Genomic DNA, 15,890 nt, shown 5'->3' with positions numbered 1-15,890 from the left:
CATTATTATTCCACAAAATGTAAAGCTCTTTAAAAGTTACTGTAAATCTCATGACCTAGTTTTGCAGATGTGAGGGAGTACAGCAGGTGTTGTTAACTGAGCTGTAAATGTAGTACAGTATATATATCAGGAGCGATTTTGTAATCTTAGTTAACTTCTTTTTTCTATAATTAAAAAGCAAGCAAAGGACGTGCACTGGAGATTAAGAATCTTCTGATAACAATTTTTATTCGTTTTCAACTACAACAATCCAATAATAGCCTCATTATAACAATGCCAAATTATAATACAATCATTAATAGCAATCGTTCAGATGCCAAATTATACAATTTAGGTGGCACCCTGCGTGCTAGAATTGATGGTTCGATGATTTACTTTATTTCTGCGTTCCAAAATCTTATTAATTCCAATTACACTCCAGTCAGAATAACATTCCTTTATACAACAGCTGCAATTTTGACGACTTCCATTCGTATTGACACATTAAATGATTGGCAAACCTACAGATTAAGACTCTGAAGGCCTCTGGGTGTCATGGAATCGGAGAGTTGGAAGGGTCCCCCGGGAGTCATCTAGTCCAACCCCCTGAAATGCAGGCTAGCCATCCAGCCTTAGACTCCCATCAGGCCATAGCATGGCCAGCGGTGAAGGGTGATGGGAGGCTGCCATCTAACCAGCACCCTGAGGACCAAAGTCTCCCTACCTTGTCCTTGCATCCATTGCTTGCAGGTCCATCGCTGATGCTCTTGCACACAATTTCCCCCACCAGGTTTTGGTACGAGAATCCAGGTGTGCTCAGCCCTGCCCAGCTGACGCAGATAAGGCAGGTGTCTCTTGCCCGCATCATCTGTGACAACAGCGACCACATCAGGCAGCTGCAGAAGGATGTTTTCCGGGTCGCAGCCTACCCACAGGGTATGGTCAGCTGCGATGAGATCCCGGAAGTGGATCTGCGCCTCTGGCAGGACTGCTGTGAAGGTAACGTGATGGGGACGGGAGGGTAAATTGTGGGTTTTGAAACATCGCTGTTTTTCGGTGCTCATACCGTTTTGAAAAGTTGAAATTTGAGAGATTTGCTTGAAATGAATCAAATTTCTCCCCGCGTTCCTAGTTGTGGCAAGTGCCACCTGCCTAAAGGCTTATTTCTGTACACACAAACATACACATCCGCCGTACCTGGGTGTTTGTAAGCAAATTATTAGAGAGGTGTGTCTCCCCATAGGATCCGACCCAGATCCTGAGATCATCATCTGAGGTCCTTCTTTGTGTGCCTCCTCCACAAGAGGTGGGGGGGTGGCAACACGAAAACAGGGCCTTTTCTGTAGTGGCTCCCATTTGTGGAACGCTCTCCTCTGGCGCAATCATTTTACAACTTTAGGCACCAGGTGAAAACAGTCCTCTTCCACCCGGCCTTTGTGCGTGGAGGTGCGGTGAGCGGGGTTACTGGTGTGTTTTGTTCTTGTTTTTATTATGTATTTTGTGTTACCGTGCATTTTATGCTGTGAACCACCCTGAGATCTACAGATGGTGGCATCCAAATTTAATAATAATAATAATAATAATAATAATAATAATAATAATAATAGGCTTCCTTTTCAAGACGAAAAGAAGCCTGAAAACGTCACCCGCCACCTCCCTCTGCTCAGAAGCTGCTAAACATGGAACACTAATATGATAAATATTTTGGGGGTGGGTATGTGTTTCTGAGCTTTTCATTTTATATATATATATATATATATTTTTAAAAAAATAATTTTTTATTTATATTTTTCAAGTTTATACATTTCATTAGTTTTACAGTCAATTTAACATTTCAAAAATTTGACTTCCCTCCCCTTCTTTCTGCGATTCCTTAATTATTATTTTTAATATATTCTGCATATCCTAATTCCTTTCACTTGCTCATATAATTATCAACTCTGCATATATACTCTTGTGAAACAATAATCCTGCTAGTGTTTTTATCTGTTTACAATTTATCTGTAAATATTCAATAAACCATTTCCATTATTTTATTTTTAAAAAAGTTTGTTAATCTTGATTTCTTATTCTTCCGGTAAGTTCCAGCATTTCTGCATATTCCATTAATTTTGGGCAAAAATCCAGCCTGGTCATAATGAATTACCTATTTTAATACCAATGTCAACCTATCTGCTAATATATTTGCAAAAAGTTTATAATCATCATTCAACAGAGATATAGGTCAATAATTTTTTTAGTGGCTCAGGTTCTCTGTCTTGTTTTGAAATCAGAGTTATATAAGCATTCTTCCAATGTTTCTGAGCTTTTGAAACCCTGCTGGCTCAAACTCACACCTTCCTCTTTCCCCCAGACTGCAGGACAAGGGGCCAGTTTAGGGCCCTCTCCCAACAGTTCCGAAACAAAAGATCTTCTGGCTTCAGCTACCCAGAAGAAAACCCTTCCAAGGCCAAGCCTGGAGATCCAAGGTGAGCTGCAGACTGGTCACTTTTTCTTCACAAATCGCTTTTTATTTGATTTTACAAATATGAATTTATAGCTGTCAGGAAACCCCCCTTCCCGCGAGTGGTAGCATCCCAGGAGCGTCTGCAGTATAGGGAACCCCCTGTGCATTTCCATAGCTCGTCCTCCCCCTCCTCCGCCGGAAGCTACCATTCCTCCAGTGGGGAAGGGGAGTCGGAAGCAGGAAGGCGGTGCAGGGGCTCTGACAGGATCGCAGAGACTCAGCATCGTGGAGATCACTGGGAACGGGGTCAGGTTCCCACGCTCTTGAGGGACAGACAGGAAGGACGTGGGAGAGGCAGGCGGGGGTTCAGAATCCCGCGGCTTTTTTGCTGGAAAAAGAACCGTAAGGGGTCATTCCTGGAATCTGCGTAGTTAGGAGATGGACGTTGAAACTTTTGCTGCACTGTATATAGTTTGCACAATAAAGAACTTAGCTTAGAAGTGCTGCATTTGGCTGATTCTTCATGAGCAACCACTGAACGTCCCTTACAATAGCTATACCAAATACACATCCATGTAGAGAGATTACCTTATTCTGAATCTTGGCACTCCAACCCACCCACCCCTTCTCTCTATGGGTCCTATTGTCAACATTTTCAACTGCATATTATTTCGTAATCTGTATTTTATGTCTATCCATATTGTCCATAGCATTTGTTACATTACAAGTGAGATTAAAATCCTGCTAATGTTTTCATCTGCTTACAGTGGTCTCCTAAATGAATTATAAACCTTTCCCCATTCTTTCTTGAATTTCTTGTCTTCCTGGTCTCTGAGTTTTCCGGTCAGTTTTGCCATTTCAGCGTAGTCTAACAGCTTAGTTTGCCATTCCTCTCTGGTAGAGGCTGTTTCTTCTTTCCATCTCTGGGCTAATAGCATCCGTGCTGCTGTTGTCGCATACATAAAGAGTCTTTTCTGTTCCTTTGGAATGTCGGTACCTACAATTTCTAATAGAAGGGCTTCTGGTTGTTGTTTTTACAAAAGTTATTTTAAACATTTTTTTTCAATTCATTATATATCATTTCCCAGAAAGCTTTTATTACCATACATGACCACCACATATGATAAAAGGTACCTTCTTTTTCTTTACATTTCCAGCAGGTATTTGTACTTGTTTTATATATTTTTGCAAGTTTAAGGTAAAGGTAAAGGGACCCCTGACCGTTAGGTCCAGTTGTGGATGACTCTGGGGTTGCGGCGCTCATCTCGCTTTATTGGCCAAGGGCTGAAGAGCTGTCCGACAGTGGAATTTGCTGCCAAGGAGTGTGGTGGAGTCTCCTTCTTTGGAGGTCTTTAAGCGGAGGCTTGGCAGCCATCTGTCAGGAATGCTTTGATGGTGTTTCCTGCTTGGCAGGGGGTTGGACTGGATGGCCCTTGTGGTCTCTTCCAACTCTATGATTCTGTGAGCCAGCATACAGCTTCCGGGTCATGTGGTCAGCACGACTAAGCCACTTCTGGCGAACCAGAGCAGCGCACAGAAACGCTTTTTACCTTCCCGCCGGAGCGGTACCTATTTATCTACTTGCACTTCGACGTGCTTTCGAACTGCTAGGTTGGCAGGAGCTGGGACCGAGCAACAGGAGCTCACCCTGTCGTGGGGATTCGAACCGCCGACCTTCTGATCGGCAAGCCCTAGGCTCTGTGGTTTAGACCACAGCGCCACCCACATCCCTTCGCCCCCCAGTTTACTAGGAGTTAAATACCAGCAGAACAACTTTTCTTTCAGCGTACAACATGCCATGTATTTCAAATCTGTTTTCCATGTTGTTGTTGTTCAGTCGTTCAGTCGTGTCCGACTCTTCGTGACCCCATGGACCAGAGCACGCCAGGCACGCCTATCCTTCACTGCCTCTCGCAGTTTGGCCAAACTCATGTTAGTAGCTTCGAGAACACTGTCCAACCACCTCATCCTCTGTCGTCCCCTTCTCCTTGTGCCCTCCATCTTTCCCAACATCAGGGTCTTTTCTAGGGAGTCTTCTCTTCTCATGAGGTGGCCAAAGTACTGGAGCCTCAACTTCAGGATCTGTCCTTCTAGTGAGCACTCAGGGCTGATTTCTTTGAGAATGGATAGGTTTGATCTTCTTGCAGTCCATGGGACTCTCAAGAGTCTCCTCCAGCACCATAATTTTACAGCATTGGACTTTCCTTTCGCTTCCAGGCATATCCGCAACCAAGCGTCCTTTCGGCTTTGGCCCAGCCGCTTCATCAGCTCTGGATCTACTTGTACTTGTCCTCCGCTCTTCCCCAGTAGCATGTTGGACGCCTTCCGACCTGAGGGGCTCATCTTCCAGCGTCATATCTTTTATATGCCTGTTTTCTTTGTCCATGGAGTTTTCTTGGCAGGGATACTGGAGTGGGTTGCCAGTTCCTACTCCAGGTGGATCACGTTTGGTCCAAACTCTCTACTATGACCTGTCCATCTTGACCTGTCCATAGCTTCCCTGAGTAATTCAAGCCCCTTCGCCACGACAAGGCAGTGATCCATGAAGGGGCTGTTTTCCATAACCTTTCCCAATCTGAAATCTGAATATTATGCCCCAAATCCCTTTTTCTTGCTGCTGCTGCATAAAATGCCAAAGTTGTGCCTGCTCTGATAATACTGCACCAGATTTCTTGGAAAGCAGGCAGGTGTTCAAGGTTTTGAACTTTTGGACCTTGTATGTTGGACCCAACCAACACCTTATCGTGCTTCCCGGGACAATGGGCGGCAGGTGGTGGGGTACAGGGCAAGGAAGGAGAAGACAGGATTATCCTCCAGTGGAGGTTCAAAATTTGAAGAAAGCCGATTTCACGTCCTGCCCAACCTCAGCATCCCTTTGCCTTGCTCATAGCAGGAGAGAGCAGTCGCCTGGACACGCCCCTCAAATGAAACCCCGCCTCTTTTTTCTACCTTTTCTCGCAGGCCGGAGGAACCTTCTCAGAACCCCCCCTCAGAGGAGGACCTCGAGGCATTAGTAATTGAACTGGAAAAAACCATCTCCTCTCTTCAGAGAAAGGTAGACTTTGGCTGTGTACCCACCAAACATTTAAAATGCATTCTTTTCTTGGAGCGTATGGGGTGTTAGGGGAGGGGTGGTACCTCTGGTGGGGGCATGCCGTGCTTTTTCTGGGGCAGTTTGCCCACCTTTGTCCCCCTCCCCCTGCGCTCAGCTCTCGCCTGTGGCTCCTGGAAGCTGTCAGCAGGCAACAGTGGCACACACCACGGAATATGGCTTTGACTGGCCGGCTAAACCAGGTGAAGGTAGCTGATGGGTCTCAAACCCTCAGTGAGTTAGAGACTTCCCCTGCATGCGAAGACAGGCTCCAGTGGATTGAGTGGACAACACCAAGTGTGGGTCCAACAGTCAAGAAGTTGGTTTATGCCTGCGCTGCAGAGGGAAGTGGGGGGTCAGATGGAGCCAGGGCCGGCGCGTCCATTAAGACGAACTAGGCAATTGCCTAGGGCGCCAAAATGGAGGGGGCGCTGGCCAGGCTTGGGCGGGGGGGCGGGGAGGGCTAGCAGCAGCTTCTCCACTGTAGCGGAGAGGTGCTGCTTGCCCCCTACAACACCCCCCCGGCTCCTGCTAAAGCAGGCTTTGGCGGGGGGGCGGGATGGGAGAGCAGCAGCTTCTCTGCTACAGCGGAGAAACTGCTGCTTGCCTCTCCACCACCCCCACCTCCTGCTAAAGCAGGCTTTGGCGGGGGGCGGGGGGTGCCAGAAGGTGGTCTCGCCTAGGGCACAAGAAAGCCTAGCACCGGTCCTGGATGGAGCTCATCAACCTGGGAAGGTAGTCCATCTAGGACAGGTATGTCCAAGAGGCAGATCGTGATCTAATGGTAGATCACTGGACGCCTGCAGTAGATCACTGGTAGATCATTGGCTGAACAACTGTGGCTCCCCTAAAGAAAGTGTGCATGCACACGAAAGCTCATACCAAGAACAAACTCAGTTGGTCTCTAAGGTGCTACTGGAAAGAATTTTCTATTTTGTTTCGACTATGGCAGACCACCACGGCTACCCACCTGTAACTCCCCTAAAGAAAGTTCAACATTTTACCTGAAAAAACAACTTTGACCTAAAAAAAGCTCAACAACTTTGACCTGAACCCCCAAAAAGGGGGTAGATCACTGCCAGTTTTTAACTCTGTGAGTAGATTGCAGTCTCTTGGGAGTTGGCCACCCCTGATCTAGGAGAAGGAAAATGGTCCTTAACCTCTGCTTCCTGGTGGGAGATCTTTGGGCAGAGGAAAGACTGGGGAGTAAACCCTACTCCCCACAAATCCAGAGCAGAGTCCCTAAGGCAGTTGGGTGGTGCCTTGCATGCCTCCTTCTGGCAACTCCTGCAGCCAAGCTGGTGCCAAACCTAGACCAACAATCTCTGGAGGGCCACAGATTGCATCCTCATCTCTGAATGCAGTTGCTAATCCGTTAACGAACCCTCTTGTTTCCTCCGCTGTCAGGTTAACGGCTTGGAAAGTCAGCTGAGACAGCATCAAAGAAGCACCGCAGCCAGATATGGCTGGCAGCAGAAGAGTGGAGCCGCGTTGAGGAAAAGATGACCCACTCTGCACGGTGCTAATGTGAGGAGAAAAATCCATGGTGAAAGTGTGTGTGTGTTATGGGGCAGTTGCTGAAGGCAGCTGGAGTTTGGAGAGCACCTTCTGCGGTAGCAAACCTGAGTTCTTGTCACCCTTTCTGCCTTGTTTATGGGTTTCCCAGAGGTTTCTCAGAGGCACCTGACTGGCCACTGGAGAAGGAATGATGGCCTAGACAGGCATTTCATAGAATCCTAGAACTGTAGAGTTGGAAGGGACCATGAGGGTCATCTAGTCCAACCCACTGCAATTCAGGAATCTTTCGCCCAACGTGGGGCTCGAACCCACAACCCTGAGATTAAAAGCCTCATGCTCTACTGACTGAGCTATTTGGTCTGGTGCAGTAGGACGCTTCTCGGGCTCAGCCATCTTCCCCTGAATTTTCAGCTTTTCTTAACTGGGGAGTGTGGGAGAAATAAAAAATATTTCCAGGGATGCAAGCAAAAAAATCTCCAGGCAAAATTATTTGCGGTTGATCAGTGAGGTGTACCCCTGCCAGCGTTCTGGCCAATGGTCTTGGTATTTCTTGAAATACAATTAACATTTAATTAACATAATTTAATATTTGGGAGATCATCTAAATTAACTGCAGCATCATATTTAGGTGTCCTGTGGGTCTCCCCAGTGCAAAAGGTTCTGGCTGTCAGCTTCAGCAGAGCGGGAACCTGTGCAAATGCAGGTTTTCCCATCCTGCAAGGAACCAGCCCATTGCTCCACAATCAGAACTTACTGTGCCATCTGAAAAGAACTCCCTCGCTTCAGTTTTAATGCACCTCTGCCCTGTTTTGTCCTCCTCAGGCTGTTTCGCGAACTGTCGTCAAGATGCACTAGCTGTTCCCCCCAAGAAAAGCCCGTTTCCCTTCAATTGAGACCCTCACTTTCAGCATCGTTATGACCGAGGATTCGTCGAAATCTGGTCATGCTCCTCTGGACCATTGTGCTTCTCTGAACCCCTGGCCCACTGCACTGATAAGCCACAGACTCCCCAGATTCCCTTACTTCCCCTTGCCTCATCAAGGAATGACATGTTCTCGACATCTACACTTTCCAGAGCACTTTCCTTCTGGAATCTCCTAGGGCAGTGGTGGCGAACCTGTGGCACACGTGCCAGACCTGGCACGCAGAGCCCTCACTGCTGGCACAAGCGCCATCGGCCCACCCGTGCTGTTGTTGTTTTTTCCCAATTTTTTCTCTCCCCCCCCCCCCGGCTACAACTTGTGTCTGCTGTTAAAAACCGGAACCTTTCCTTCCTTCCTTCTTTCTTTCTTTTTCTTTTTTTGCTGTTAGCCGGAGATTGTGTTCGGCAATTGCTCAGCTTTTCAATTTGCTGCGTCAGTGGCTGTTTCTGATTGGGCGTAACAGCGTTCGTTTTCAAACCCTTATTGTGCTAGGGTTTTTTTTGGCGCTTTGGCAGACGATGATGTCGGTGCTGCACGTTAGTTCCCGCGAAGGTATTATTCATCATTTATTTCTGTTCTCTCTCTCTCCCCCAAAAAGCTCAGCAACTTGGGGGAACCCCCCCCCAAAAAAGCAAAGCAACTTTTGTGTGAGACCCCCCCCCCCAAAAAAAAGCTCCAAAATTTTGGTCAGCAGCTTCCCCCAAAAATCTCAACAACTCTGGGCACTTTGCGATAAATGAGTGGGTTTTGGTTTCCAGTTTGGGCACTCAGTCTCTAAAAGGTTCGCCACCACTGTCCTTGGGCAACACTTCCTCTTTTTAAAGCACTTGGCTAAGAATGGTGAATGCTGCTTCAGAAGAAATCCTGTCACCTGGGGAAGCTCTCCTTCCCGTTTTTTGCAAGACATCCTGCCCGGTTCAACCTTCCGCAGAGGCGCCGTCACAAAGCGCCTTCTTCAAAGACCCACCTGGGGCCCGAGCAAAGCCAACGTTTGCTGTGCACACGTGCCTGTGAAAAAGAAAAAAAATCTGAATCTCCGAGCAACCGATGAACCGAGAAGAACTTTCGACAGCAGGCTGCAGCATCCAACAAGAAGGGGCACGTCTGTCGGAAACGGCCCCCTGCCATGCCAGGTGCAAAGCCAGCCGGGTTGAAAAGCACAGCCGGGAAGAGGTGGGCTGAACTCTCCCTTAGGCTCCTGCTTCTCAACAATTGCTCCAAAGCTACGGGTGAAATTTTGAAAGAAACGCCCCAACCGGGTGGGTGCACACTTGGATACTTGAGCAGATGCTGAACGTGCTTCTCCTTGGGCTACACTCCAACAGCTGCTTCTGCCCTTTTTGACAAAAGACACTTCCACCCTCTCCAAAACTTCCAGGAGGCTTTTAGCCAGCTGGCACATGGAAAGCACATCGCCAGTGGTGCGGTGAGCAGGATTCTCACTAGCATAGCACCTCTGCAGACTGTTCTTTGATGCAGGTCTGGTTTCCTTTCAGGTGCCCAGGATCCTGCCCAAACAATCTCAGGGTGCTTCCAGACTGTTGCTGTTTCATTCACATACTGGCAAGTTCAGATTGAATAATCAAAGTTGATTGGGAGCTCTGGCACAACATGGGAAGCTGCCGTAGACCATTGGTCCCTCTAGATCTGTGCTGACTGGCAGTGGCTCTCCAGTTTTCAGGTAGGAGTCTCTCTCAGCCCTGCCTGGAGATGTCCCTTCCAACTCTACAATTCTATGATTCTATGCACCGGAAGGTGAGGGATAACGCTGGCTTTGCGTCGGCGCCATCTAACCTCCCCACAAGCAAACTGGAGCAAATGCGTATTAAGGAGCCAGCATTGTCTCATCTCCCTGGAGTGAAAGAGCATTAAATAGCCAACATCAGACAGACAGGTGCCAACAACCAACATCTGAGCTATGGACACAGTCCTGTTCACTCTGCAAGCAGTGCGCTCCCACCACTGGTTTGGGAAGCAGTATGCACATGACCTTGACAGCAATCCCTTCCTGCCATTCCTTATGAAATACTGCATTTTGCTGTCTTTAGGGTTGCCATATTTCGACAAGCAAAAAAGAGGATGCTAGGATGACCCTCATTTTAAATACCCCTACTATATATAAGGGACATGGGTGGCGCTGTGGGTTAAACCACAGATCCTAGGGCTTGCAGATCAGAAGGTCGGCAGTTCAAATCCCTGCGACAGGGTGAGCTCCCGTTGCTCAGTCCCTGCTCCTGCCAACCTAGCAGTTTGAAAGCACGTCAAAGTGCAAGTAGATAAATAGGTACCACTCCGGCGGGAAGGTAAACGCCGTTTCCGTGCACTGCTCTGGTTTCTCCAGAAGTGGCTTAGTCATGCTGGCCACATGACCCAGAAGCTGTACGCCGGCTCCCTTGGCCAATAAAGCGAGATGAGCACCGCAACCCCAGAGTTGTCCGTGACTAGACCTAATGGTCAGGGGTCCCTTTACCTTTACCTTTACTATATGTAGGCTATAGAAGCTGTGATATATTGCTGAGGGGGGCAGGAGAACGGAAGAGGAAAGCAAGTCTTCAACCACCAGCTATGTCTATGTCTCATCCAGAAAGTATAGCCAGAGACATTTTGGCAAATTTTAAAAAATTTACCCGGACAGAAATTTTGCCCCTGAAAAAGAGGATGTGTCCTGGAAAAAGAGGACACATGGCAACCCTATACTTCCCCCACCACCACCTTTGATCCAAATTGAGATAAAGATGCATCCCAGCTGCATTTAAGCTAATAATGTGTACAGAGGCTTGGTCTAATCTCCCTGCAAACAAGTCAGGATGGATGCTCAATAAACAGGTCACCTGGAAGAGCCCTCAGCCTGCCCTGGCCTGCTGCAGACGGGTGGTGATTAGGAAACCTGAGTCGAAAGCACATGGAAGCAGGGACCGATTTCCCCCTACCCCACCTGCTACATCATTCCCCCATCCTATAGGAACATGAGCAAGTTGTCTTCTTCTCTCTTAGCACCAGCAGCCAATGCTCAAATTTAGGGATTCCCTGGGTCATCAACACCCTAAGCCCATGCTGATGCTACAGAGTTAAACCATGAAGTTGTCGTGGTTTACCAGAAATAATCCTGAGCATTGCGGGTCTGCCTGGTAGCTAGGGATCGCTAAGCACCATCTCAGAAATACTCTCCGCGGTGGCTGGGGAAAAGAAGCCATAACTTTGGCATCGTGCCATGGAAGCTACCCAAGAGGCAGGATCTGCATCCCGCTAGGTGGCCCAGAGGCAAATCTGTGGGCCTCTTTTACCATAGAATTGGAAGGGACCCCGTGGGTCACAACTCCCTGCAATGCAGGGACCTTGCCCTCAGCCGTCCCTGGGTGGGCTCAAACCACCAACCTTCTGGTTAGCTGCAAGACACTCTAACCCCTTGTGCCACTTTGCTGCTGAAGCTCCAACCAGTTCGACACCTCCTCTGTATTTATTGCAATTGCGAGTTTACTCTGAAGCTTATCTTGCAAATACAAAACCAGGGTTTGACCTGGACTTGTGGTGCTCTGTCTATTTTGAGGTGCTATTCCTTTTTTAAAAAAATGGTGCTATGCTCCATCCACTGTGTTAGTTTATGATGCTCCATGTAATTCTTGGGTTCAGGTTGCCTTTGACTCTTCAGCTAAAAGGGAATGCAAGCGGTGGTGCTAAAAGCATTGAGCTTATGGATTGCTGATTTGTCCTTTCCCGGTTACCTTAACGTGTTCCTACTGAGTTCATTCCCCTACAATTCGAGACTTATAAGAGAACAAGGGACGCGTTCATGGTGAGTTCCGGCACCTCTTTCCCAAGACAAATAGCCCTTGTGTTAAGTATTCCTTGATTCTTGCACATGGGCACAAATTCTGGCCAGGGGCATTCTTAGCCCCTTGGCTGCCGGGGGCGGGAAGCCAAGAGGCACCCCTGAGGGTGGGGCATCGCGGTGTGTGCGCAACGTCCCGCCCCCGGGGGTGCCGGACGGCGGATTCGGAAGACTCCCGAAGCCGCCGCCCAGCGGCGGCACCCCTTCATGCCGCGGCTGCTCATGCCTGTGTGAGCAGCTGCTGCACGAAGGGGTGCTGGGCGACGGATTCGGGAGTCTTTGTGGGCTGCAAAGACTCCCAAATCCGCCGCCTGGGCTCCCTTGGCGGAGCGCAAGTTGGGGCAGGGAGAGGGACGGGCCAGCGAGGAGGGGTGTCCCTCCTCGCTGGCCCGCCCCTCTCCATGCCCGGCAAGGGGCGGGCCAGCGAGGAGGGGGTGACACCCCACCTCGCTGGCCCGCCCCTTGCCTCCATGTTGAGCTGCGCCGCTGGAAGGGGGGGCTATTTTCGGCACTACTGGGGCGGAGCCGCAGGGGCGGCCAGCGAGGGGGGGTGACACCCCTCCTCGCTGGTCGCCCCTGCGGCTCCACCCCGGCAGTGCCAAAAATAGCCTAAAAAGAATTCTTAAAAAATAAATAAATAAAACAAGTTTTTAAAAAGCCCAGTGGGCGGGGCCGCCCCGATGTGTCACCCCCAGCAGGGGCGCTGCCCGGGGCCCCCAGCCCCCTCCGCCCCCCCCCCTGCGACGCCCCTGATTCTGGCATTTCTGGAGACACTGCCAGCAGGGAGTGGCTATGGAGGTGGAGCCTATCCACAAATTCTAGTCTCTTCTGAGTGGCTGGACGGGGTCAAGAGGAATTGGGTGATCTTAGAACCGCAGTCCATTTCCTGTTACATCCCTGCTGCTGCTGCTGCTACTGCTGCTTCTTCTAGTATGCGATCACTTCCTGTTAGGGAGCAGGGAGTGTAGGATTGTGCCAGGCAAAATACCAGGTGCACCCTCCTCCCAGGAGAGAGATGGCCGAAGCCATGGAGATATCTCACTACTCTGCACATAATTATTTGTTAGACGCAACACGTGCACGGGTTGGGTTTTTTTCTTTGCTTGTGCCAAGGTTTCAAACCAAGAAACCCGTAGGTGTAATTTGTTTAGCTTAGCAATTCAGCACCTCTCTGATTCCACCCTCCAGTTTCCTTCAGCCAGAAACCCAAAGTTGGACCCATGGTAAGGTGATTGACAAAAAGAAAGCTTTTAAAAAGAAATCTGGATTTCTGCATTATTGGAAATAAAACTATATGTGGAGAAAAATAGATTTCTGTGTGTGGTGCCTCTGTGTGTACTTTGAGCAAATTTCTTGCAGCCTTCTTCTTAAAAGGATCTGTTACAGTTTTGCAGAGCAAAGCTGTGAAAATTGCACACTCAGCTAGCTCGGTGGTTCGAGCACACACACCCCAATCCTCAGATTATAAACAGACGTCCCACAAGAGGCATGGGCGAGGTCTGCAAAAACTCTCTCCCACCATGAGATCGTGTTCTCTAATAGGTGAACATCGGAACATAATGACGAGTCTTACTGAATCGTGCCTTTGGCCCATCTAGTCCAGCATCCTGTTCTCACAGTGGCCAACAAGCAAGCAGGATTCGACCATAAGAACCCTCTCCTCTCCTGTAGTTTCCATAAACTGGTGTTGCTGCCGCTGAGCATGGAGGCAGATCATAGACCGGGCGTCAGCAAACTTTTCCAGCAGGGGGCCGGTCCAATGTCCCTCGGACCTTGTGTGGGGCCACAGTCTATTTTGAAGAAGAAAAAAATGAATGGATTCCTATGCCCCGCAAATAACCCAGAGATGCATTTTAAATAAAAGCACACATTCTACTCACGTAAAAACACCAGGCAGGCCCCACAAATAACCCAGAGATGCATTTTAAATAAAAGGACACATTCTACTCACTTAAAAACACGCTGATTCCCAGACCGTCTGCGAGCCGGATTTAGAAGGTGATTTGGGCTGGATCCGGCCCCCGGGCCTTAGGTTGCCTACTCATGCCATAGATGAATTGCCCTCTTCTCCATGAATTTCTCCAATCTTCTTTTAAAGCCAACCAAGTTGATGACCTTTGGCAGTGAGTTCCAAAGTTTTAACTATGTCCCGTGTAAAGAAGTTCTTTCTTTTATCCATCCTGATATTTTGGGGGGTATCAGGGGGTAGTTAGAGGCCATAGTCAACAAAAATGGGCCATTGGTTTATTTTTGTTGGCTTAGGCCAACTTTCCTTGTAGAAAGCCCCTGCGGCACAATTGCTTCCGAGTGGGCATCTATAGGGTGGCACTACCAGCTTATTAGGGAGTAAATCCCATTGAACGCAATGTAACTTCTGAGTAATGGAAAGCTCACATGACATTTGGAAGTGTGACCTAAGTACACAGCAGGGGGGGGGGCGAGAACACATATTGCTGAGATTTTATATGTTCCAAATGTGTGTACGCTCACACTGCATCATGAGCTTTACAGTCTCCGACGGACTCCGAAGCCCATGATGCTGTGTGACAGGAGCCAAAGCACGCAAGCGTAAAAACACCTAGAATTTGTATAACAGAATATTCTCCACACTTCATCCACGCAGCCCTGCTCATAGTTCTTTGGAGATGCTGTCCATTTGTGCACAGGTACGCATACCTGGAGACTATGTTTAGGGCATGTAGTATAATACCACCACACTGACAAAAATTAGAGCAGGCAGGATGTGCGATAACACTTAAGATGCTGTTTATGTCTCTCGAGGCCAAGCTTCTTAGAATTTACAGAATTTGAGTTTGCCCTCGAATTCTGCTTTGAAAATGACGCAGCTGGCGCCATGCCAAAAGAGAAGTGAATTTAAACACACTCTGCGCAACACCGTGGAAATGAGTGCTAATTTGAGTGCAGCTCAGAGCATGAGCAAAGCCGGTAATTAAGTGAGTTCCAGCTGCAACTGCCCTCAACGGATGTGCTGGCAGGCCTGAACCCATGATTCCAGCTTGCAGTGAACAAGTTACACCAGATTGTCAGGTCTCACTTTCGGGCGTTCCCAGGAGCCTAGAAGCATACTCATATGTGCCAGCGCCAAGCCGGCATCTCATACTGCTTCTTATCGGTTTGGGGGAGCGGGGGAGCTCATTGCGTCCCTGGATACAGGCAGCAGATGAAGAAGAGGGCAGGGATGAAGGCTGTGCCACCTTCTTTGAGAAGCCCTTTGGAATAGCAAAGCTAAACCCTCCTTGAGAAATTCTCCAAAAAATAAAAAAAGGAAGGGGATGGACCAGTTCATCAGGAAACATTTTGCTTTCCTCAGTACCTTCTGGAACAAATTTTTGCCCCACAGGGTTCCCAACAGTTGCCCTTTGGAGTTTTGGGAGCCGGTCTCCGGATCCCTACACCCCACACTGGATCCCGACCCCGAGGAACCCGCTTTCTCCCTCTTTGGGGTGCTCTACGACTTCACGGCCAGGAGTGCAGATGAGCTGAGCGTCAACAGAGGAGAGAAGCTCTGCGTCCTCAAAGAAGAGGGAGGGTATGTCTTAGCAAGGCGGCTCTCGGGGGACCCAGTAATAGGATACGTCCCGGCCAACTACATCAGCAAGCTCAGCCAGGAACCGTCTGCACAGCAGCCGTGAGTATCCAAGTCTTGGGGGGGGGGGTGCCAGCTGTCTCGCAAGCACCGTCCAGATGTTTGAGAAAGCTTCCAGAATGGTGTGGGTTCTGTCTGTGCAGCGTGGTATGGGGGAGTGTGGGCTTTTTTGGGGGGGGTGAGGAAGAAGCAACAAGAACAGGAGAAAGTATCTTACCCTAGTATCTCCAGAAGGGCACTGGTGGAGAACCTTCCCTAGCATAAGTGGCACAGTACGCCAGTGCATCTGGGTGTTAAAGGTTGGTGGTTCGAGCCCACCCAAGGAATGCCGTGGTCAGGATTCCTGCATTGCAGCACCCTCAGGGTCCCTTCCCATTCTGCAGCTGTATGTGTGATTCTAAGATTTTTGTGAGCTGTTGGGTGTGAGAAGAGTTAACAGATCAGGCAACATTTCTATTTTTAAAAAAATAAATAAATTTTTTTTATTGATTTTGTAA

General features: G+C 48.7%; 2 protein-coding genes across 2 annotated transcripts in view; both read left to right on the top strand.

Annotated features, from left to right (window-relative positions):
• The window catches only part of LOC117049096 (peroxidasin homolog), a 55,978-nt gene extending 47,849 nt beyond the window's left edge, over positions 1-8,129 (top strand). The window contains exons 19-23 of the mRNA XM_033153737.1: positions 770-978; positions 2,333-2,447; positions 5,387-5,480; positions 6,924-7,043; positions 7,857-8,129. Coding sequence (XP_033009628.1) covers positions 770-978; positions 2,333-2,447; positions 5,387-5,480; positions 6,924-7,022 — 517 coding nt within the window. The 3' untranslated portion in view covers positions 7,023-7,043; positions 7,857-8,129. The remainder of the gene's footprint in view (positions 1-769; positions 979-2,332; positions 2,448-5,386; positions 5,481-6,923; positions 7,044-7,856) is intronic.
• Positions 8,130-14,915: 6,786 nt separating this feature from the next.
• The window catches only part of SRMS (src-related kinase lacking C-terminal regulatory tyrosine and N-terminal myristylation sites), a 39,357-nt gene continuing 38,382 nt past the window's right edge, over positions 14,916-15,890 (top strand). Inside the window, exon 1 of the mRNA XM_033153736.1 lies at positions 14,916-15,435. Coding sequence (XP_033009627.1) covers positions 15,080-15,435 — 356 coding nt within the window. The 5' untranslated portion in view covers positions 14,916-15,079. The remainder of the gene's footprint in view (positions 15,436-15,890) is intronic.

This window comes from Lacerta agilis, chromosome 6 (assembly GCF_009819535.1).
Source record: "Lacerta agilis isolate rLacAgi1 chromosome 6, rLacAgi1.pri, whole genome shotgun sequence".
NCBI classification, from domain to species: Eukaryota; Metazoa; Chordata; class Lepidosauria; order Squamata; family Lacertidae; genus Lacerta; species Lacerta agilis.
Note: the sequence above shows the minus strand (reverse complement) of the source record. Positions and strands in the feature narration are given on the sequence as shown.